General features: G+C 39.5%; 1 protein-coding gene across 1 annotated transcript in view; it reads right to left on the bottom strand.

The window, feature by feature from the left end:
* Window positions 1-6982, bottom strand: part of LOC107713849 (mannosyl-oligosaccharide 1,2-alpha-mannosidase IC-like) — a 59023-nt gene extending 52041 nt beyond the window's left edge. Inside the window, exon 1 of the mRNA XM_016519491.1 lies at window positions 6267-6982. Within this exon, the coding sequence (XP_016374977.1) occupies window positions 6267-6818 (552 nt within the window). The 5' untranslated portion in view covers window positions 6819-6982. The remainder of the gene's footprint in view (window positions 1-6266) is intronic.
* Between the last annotated feature and the right edge of the window lie 1216 nt (window positions 6983-8198).

The raw sequence follows: 8198 nt of genomic DNA, 5'->3' as shown, positions 1-8198 counted from the left end.
AAACATGCAGCTTTTGGCTTCACAAGACATTCATTGATGGACTGGAGTGGTGTGGATTACTTGTGGATTATTGTGATGTTTTTATCAGCTGTTTGGACTCTCATTCTGACGGCACCCATTCACTGCAGATGATCCATTGGTCAGCAAGTGATGCAATGCTACATTTCTCCAAATCTGATGAAGAAACAAACTCATCTACATCTTGGATGACCTGAGTGTGAGCACATTCAGGAAATTTTATTTTTGCCTGAACTATGCCTTTAATAAACGATGCTGATTAAACTCTTATTTAACACAGAATTGACTAAATATTGACAAATTTTCTAAATGGCCATGTTTCAGCTCATTCATCAGCCTGTGCAACACATCAGTCATCACAGTTACTGTGGCAACCGAATCTAGCCTATATGTAACCAAGCACTAATCGCATCAAGTTGAGTTTGCCCATATTAAGAAAGGCAAATCTCAGAGGCGCAGGCTCAAACAGAAGAACAGCTGCTGTAATCATGACTCTCGTTTAGTGGCCGCTCTCCATCCCCCGTTTCAATAGCCAGAAGCTAATTGCGCTCTCCTGCCCCCTCACCAGCAGCTCCGGCGTCCTCCTCCGCTCCGAGAAGTGGAACAGGATCTTGGCTTTCCTGAGAGGAAGCGCTCATCAAAGCGCATGGCTCCTCTCTCTCTCTCAGCCTCGGGCCGAGCTCTGCCAAGCTGCTCCTTGTAACTCTATCCATCTCGCAGAGCGGTGAACGCCCATTCAGCATGTCCCAACAGGGGATAAACCCTCCAGTCAGCACCCCGTGACAAAAGCAGGGAGGCACTGATGAATGAGAGGCCATAGACTCGACAAGCTAGACTTTCTGGGGAAGCTCAAACTAATTTCAGCGGTTGCCATGAGTGCAGCTACAGCCAACTAGAAAAGATTATACACGCGTATCATAGAGAAAAAGACCAGATTTAAAAACCAGATTAACCAGATTTAGCTAAATAAAGACTTTTTTTGCATCCATATACCATATGGATAACAAGCACCACCTTTGGCTCAAGCATATTGCAATAATGAATAATGATAATGAAATCAATGCTGCACTGCAAAAAAAAAAAATCATTATGGTACTAAAAAGACTTAATTTTCTTTATGCAAAATATATTCTTTAATCAATAAGCATTGATTTATGCATGACTGATGCAAAATAAGCATTGATAGTAAAATTAATGGCACAATGCAAAAAGGACCCAAAATATGGTTCATTTTCTTAATTAAAAAAAAAAAGTGATATGCAAAATAACCATTGATATTAAAATTAACGCTACAAAGCAAAACATCATAATGGTCCTAAAAAAGGATTTATTTTCTTTATGCAAAATATTTTGATATTATATTTGCAAAATAAGCATTGATTTGTTTGATTCATGCATTAGCATTGATTTATGTGAAATAAGCACTGATCTTGATAATTGATAAGCACTGATAATTTTAATATTAATGACACAATACAAAAGAAACAATGATACCAAAAATGGGCTTTATTTTTATTTTATTTATTTTTTACACAAAATGTTGATCTTATTTATGCAAAAAAAAGCAATCATAATCATAATGGTCTTAAAACATGCTTTATTTTCTTTATTCAAAATATGGTATTATTTATCAAAATAAGCATTGATTTTTGCAAATTAATCATCAATTTGTTTGATTTATGCAAAAAGCACTGATATTAAAATTAACACCTATGGAATCAGGGTTCATTTTATGCAAAATATTTTGATAATATTTATGCAAAATAAGCATTGATTTGCATTTGATTTATGCAAAATAGCTACTCATTTATGTTTGATTTATTAGGCACTGAAATTAAAATTAAGGCACATCAAATGGTGCATTGATGCAAAACATCATAATGGTCCAAAAACAGGGTTCGTTTTCTTAATGAAAAATATGCTGATATTATTAATGCAAAATAAGCATTGATTTATGTTTGATTCAGGCTAAATAAGCAGTGATATTAAAATTAACACCACACGGTGAAACGTTATAATAGGCTTAATTTTCTTAATGCGGAATCGGTCTTAAATTTTGCATTGAAATGTTTTCTTGAGATCCATTCTTGAGTATTCACAAGTTTCCAAACGGCTACAATGATGCTTCCTAGAACTAGTTTTGACATCATTTGTGTTTCAAAACCAGTTTTAATAGACTAGTTAGATCTGGTTTCAGATTAGCTCATCCTTGAAAGTCACACAACAGAAACGAACACTGATTGGTCGCTTCACATGTCAATCAAACCACCCGATCCAGTCCTAGCAGGCGATTCTGAGCCTAAATAAACTGCAACTTGGATCAGTGAAACTCTAAGGTCAATATTTGACTTCCTTCACGTCAAGCTTACTCACTGTTGATAGTTCCGATGGTTGAAGGAGAACATATGTAAAGTCAGTCCTTGTTTTTGAGTCCTTCAAGCCTAAAGCACACAGCGCTGAACACCTGCTGAATGCAAATTCAATAATATTGGCCGAACAGATTAACTTTGCTTGACAAATGAGCAAAACTACCATACTTCAGCATGCACTGTTTGCCAAGACTGCTAACACGATCAGAGTTCACATTTCAAAAAGTAATTGACATTATTTCCATCTGTAGTTTCTCCCAAAAGGTAAGAAAGCGATGGCTTTTGAGAACCATAGAAGTCGAGAAATGATTCTCCAGGAGAGCTGATCTTCGTCTGCTGGATTATTAATATTTAATAGAGCTGTTTATGATGATTAGGTCAGACATGAATATGCATGGCTCCGACAGGAGGCGGCGCAGAGGGAAGCCAGAGGCATCTGTGAGGCAAACACTGTGTAAAAACAGCACAACCTAAATAGTTAATTCAGCATGTGGCTTTAATAGCAACACTGCAAACCCTTCATGAATCACTGAAATCGCATGCAAGTAGGTCAGTGCCGGTTAATACACATCAACAAACAGGCACATTCAACATGCAATTAACTTCAAATCACGATCCGGATGATTCTTCATTATTTTGAATTTTAAAAATGGTTTATTTTCATAAAATGCCTTGGTCTCTGAAACAGTTTGCCTTATTTGCGGATTCTCAACTCCTTCCTGACTTAAGTAACACCCACTTTTTGACCATCCAATCAATTCCTGATGCAAAAAATTAAGCCCCGCCCTAAATATGTCTTTGAATATCCGTTTTCACTCATGTCAGATTACAAAAGTAAAAAGTGCTGTAAAATATGATTTCTCCAGTTATGAATAAAATAAAAAAAAATTGTAAGTGTGTTTCACAAGAAAATACCATTTCAGTTTTTCTACTTAATTTCATGTTTAATTCAATGTTACATTTACTTCCAATTTCTGAGCAAACAGTTTCTACACCAAATATTTTTCACTGTGAGTTGCGAACAACATTTCAGCCATAGTTTAGGCAAAAATAGTATACCGTAATAAAAGCATTAGCAATTAAATCGCAACATGAAAATTTGATACCGGCATATCCCTAAACGTCACAATGCAAAACACTTTAATAGTGAATTTTTTTAACAGGATTTTTTTCAGTGTGGGTTGCGAACAACGTTTCAAGTTGACTTCAAAGTCAAATGCACAAAAAAAATTATTTGTTCTGTTGTTGATTACTTGATTTTCCTTTTATTTTCCACTCCTGCCCACAGCAAGGTAAGAAACCCAGTTTAGCAGTGGCTTTCTAAACCCCCCGCGGCTCTGGAACCCGTCCAGCGCTTCTGACACTGAAATATGATATCACAATAGAAAATTCAAAGCAGAATTTCAGCTATAGATAGCCATAAAAAGACATTTCAATACGCTCACAGCACACTGGGAATGTACTGTGTTTCTACAGCTACTCGTTTCACAAAGTCTGACTTCAGTAAGTTAGAGAAATCAATGATGTCAGCCAGCTGGACCTTAGTCTTGAACTACAGCGAAACCATATGAAACTGAATAAACAGCACTCTCACATTTATGAGAAATTCACCCGAAATGAGAACTCGGTCATCATTTTCTCCCCTTCATGTCACACCAAACCACAATGGCTTTTTCTTCCCTCAAACACAACAGATGAAATTAACAGAAGAAAACTCTTGCGAAAATTGCGGAGTTTGCTTGATTTCGCGATAAATTCAGCGATCGCAGAATCGCAAAATCCTGGAGGGACTGACAAACTGTGTAGCGAGTTACACGCTGAAGTTCAAAGCTTAACATCAAACATCAGCAATAATAATAATAATAATAACAGCAATGTTTAGTATAAAAACAAAACAAGCACTTTAACAGCACTAAAGCACAATGCTCAAAACAAAAAGAAGCAAAGCAGCACTAAAGCTCATGTTTCAGTAATAACCAAAGCGTGTTGGGTGTGCATTTTCAGCTTTCTCATGCCCATGTGAGAGCGAAACTCCTTCTGATGCAACAGCTTTCAGTAGCACAGAAAAAACAGCTCTAACGATCATCCGTTCAGCTGAAGACAGCAAACCTTCAGTGGCACAGTCAATGCCTGCATTACACATATCAAAGCAAGCAGACCAAAGGTGGCTTTTATCTGGATTCAACCCAGCAGCAGTCACACAAACACACCATGATCAGTGTCAGTTAGGAAAGTGACACAGCAGTCATTATCTGCTCATGCAGACTCTATGGATTCTAGCTTATGGTAAGGAACCAAAAGTATGGGGCAAGTTGTCACATGTGTTTTATATGCAACTTTCTTTGTTGGCAAGTGGTTTGAAATTGTTTTGCATTTCATAATCATTTCACTCTTTCAGTCTTCGTTCAAAGCCTATAATATGTAAGAACAAGCGTGTGACAACATGCCCCGCTGCAGGGGTCAGTGTGTTCAAATCTATTTTTCCTGTGCAATAACAGTGGAAATGTTCCGTTTTTTGTAGCCAAGACAGTTCACGCAGACTGATGTTCGCCGGAGTAAAAGTGTGACAACTAGCCCCGACTCCATAATAACTTTAGCTTAAAAGCACTGGCATCTTCATATCATGTCAACTCAATTTCAAGGCAATTTAGTACTAATTCATCGTTTAGCAAACACTTATCTCAAGTGACACTTATTACAGACACATTCCCACTGGAGTAACTCATTTTACAGGTTTCAAATCTACAGCCTTTCAGCCTACACAACTGGAAGCCTATTTCTGAAATATGAGGGGGAAAAAATCATCTAAATCAGTTACCAAGTCATAATTATGGGATAAAAAGTCAGAATTATGACGAGTGAAAATTATTAAACATCATTAAAAAGTCGAAATTCTGAGAGTAACTCATTTTACAGGTTTCAAATCTACAGCCTTTCAGCCTACACAACTGGAAGCCTATTTCTGAAATATGAGGGGGAAAAAAATCATCTAAATCAGTTACCAAGTCATAATTATGGGATAAAAAGTCAGAATTATGACGAGTGAAAATTATTAAACATCATTAAAAAGTCGAAATTCTGAAATTAATAGTCACTATGACATGAAAAGTGTCATTTTCTGTCAATTATGTCATAATTTTGACATTTATTCCATACTTATGAATTGGTACATCACCATTCTAACATTCTAAAATAATGTTTTATCTAATAATTTTTAATTTTGTCAATTCCAACTTGCTCTCAGCATTATGGCTTAGCATGTCATAATTCATAGCATTTTGTCATAATTCCAACTTTTTCTCTCATAATGATAAGGTTTTACCTAATCATTTTCACTTGTCATAATTCTGACTTTTTAATCCATAATTACGAGTTAGTATGCCCTAATTTATAACCTCACAATTATAACAGTATGTCGAAATTTCTATTTTATCTCATAATTATGGATTAGTATGTCATATTGACTTTTTATGCCATAATCATGATCTAGTATGTCAATTTATAAAAAAAATTCTGACTTTTTATTTCATACTAATAGATTACTTACTATGTGATAATTTATAACTTTTGTGATAATTCCAACTTTTTCCTCTAATAATTACGGCATGTCATACTTTCGACTTCTTATCTCATAGTTATCACACATCATTGTTTTGCCTTTTCATGGCATAATTTCTAACCTTTAATATCAGAACTCCGACTTAAAATGTTTTCTCTAACATATTTTTTACTTTTGTGATCATTTCGATTTTTTATCTCACAATTATGACACAGTATGTCACGGTTTCGACGTTTATCCCATACATATGACTTGGCATGTCATAATTTACCAAGCTAATGTGGCAGAAATGGGCTTCCATTGACAGCAGATCATCTCACCTCTTTAACTTTCTCCCTCCGCTGAAGCGTCTCGGAATCCGGTGGAGTTCCCTGGTTCTTCCCCAAAGCTGGTTTGAGCAGACACGATTTAAACGCCTCATAGCTGTAAGCGCTGCCGCGTTCCCCGTTGTGAGCGGCCGAGGTGACCCGCTCGTCTTTGGCCGCCGGTTCCTGCGCCCTCGCCGGACTCCACTCCTCCTGCGCTCTACTCCCAACAGATCTCTCCACGGTTCTCGCTCCATGGGTGACCGAGGGCTTGCGGCTCACTTTGAGCTTGACATTCGCCCCCTCGCCCCCTTTTAAAGCTGCCCGCTGATGCTCTGGATCCCCTGGCACCTTTTTGGAAAGCTCATTGTCGTGGCCCACTGTCACCGCGGGATTCTCGTTCTTGGAGAGGAAGATGCGCTTGAGGCGCACGGTGTCGGGGAGAAAGAAAAGTGCCCCGAAGCACAGAGTAACCAACCCCGACAGGAACAGCAGAAACACGAATTTCTGAGACAGACGAAGCCCCATGCCCGATGCTGAAACACCGGGTAACTTTCGGAGCACCATTTAAACTCTCCACTTACGCGTGACGCAGGACGATACACACTTAAACTTGGTTAGAAAGCGCAAGCGACGCGGCTGCCGTGCAAACTGAACTCTCTCCTGGTCAAAGTGCCTAAATCTTCCTGAATCGATCGGTTTAAGAGACCACAGGTGGCGTCAACACATTTGCGCACAACAACAGTTTCCTCTAATTACGGCATGTCATACTTTCGACTTCTTATCTCATAGTTATCACATATCACACAACACAACTCCGACTTAAAATGTTTTCTCTAACATATTTTTTACTTTTGTGATCATTTCGATTTTTTATCTCACAATTATGACACAGTATGTCACGGTTTCGACGTTTATCCCATACATATGACTTGGCATGTCATAATTTACCAAGCTAATGTGGCAGAAATGGGCTTCCATTGACAGCAGATCATCTCACCTCTTTAACTTTCTCCCTCCGCTGAAGCGTCTCGGAATCCGGTGGAGTTCCCTGGTTCTTCCCCAAAGCTGGTTTGAGCAGACACGATTTAAACGCCTCATAGCTGTAAGCGCTGCCGCGTTCCCCGTTGTGAGCGGCCGAGGTGACCCGCTCGTCTTTGGCCGCCGGTTCCTGCGCCCTCGCCGGACTCCACTCCTCCTGCGCTCTACTCCCAACAGATCTCTCCACGGTTCTCGCTCCATGGGTGACCGAGGGCTTGCGGCTCACTTTGAGCTTGACATTCGCCCCCTCGCCCCCTTTTAAAGCTGCCCGCTGATGCTCTGGATCCCCTGGCACCTTTTTGGAAAGCTCATTGTCGTGGCCCACTGTCACCGCGGGATTCTCGTTCTTGGAGAGGAAGATGCGCTTGAGGCGCACGGTGTCGGGGAGAAAGAAAAGTGCCCCGAAGCACAGAGTAACCAACCCCGACAGGAACAGCAGAAACACGAATTTCTGAGACAGACGAAGCCCCATGCCCGATGCTGAAACACCGGGTAACTTTCGGAGCACCATTTAAACTCTCCACTTACGCGTGACGCAGGACGATACACACTTAAACTTGGTTAGAAAGCGCAAGCGACGCGGCTGCCGTGCAAACTGAACTCTCTCCTGGTCAAAGTGCCTAAATCTTCCTGAATCGATCGGTTTAAGAGACCACAGGTGGCGTCAACACATTTGCGCACAACAACAGCGTCATTGCGCGCTCACTGCTTCAAAACCAGCTTCCTTTCGTTTCAGAGCAGTCACGCAACATCTCATCTGGGAGACCGAAATGAGACTAAGGTCTTAAATGCCAGAGTGTGTTAAGCACAGCCAAAACAATCTACACGCTGTTAATGCCCATCTAGGACACGAAATTGAAACTATATGGACTTAAATGTTCTCTATCAAGTTAAAGCAGCATTTAA

The sequence above is a fragment of the Sinocyclocheilus rhinocerous genome, unplaced genomic scaffold (assembly GCF_001515625.1).
Source record: "Sinocyclocheilus rhinocerous isolate Xijiao unplaced genomic scaffold, SAMN03320098_v1.1 scaffold389, whole genome shotgun sequence".
Classification (NCBI taxonomy): domain Eukaryota; kingdom Metazoa; phylum Chordata; class Actinopteri; order Cypriniformes; family Cyprinidae; genus Sinocyclocheilus; species Sinocyclocheilus rhinocerous.
The sequence above is the reverse complement of the archived record's forward strand: the minus strand, read 5'-3'. Positions and strand labels throughout refer to the sequence as shown.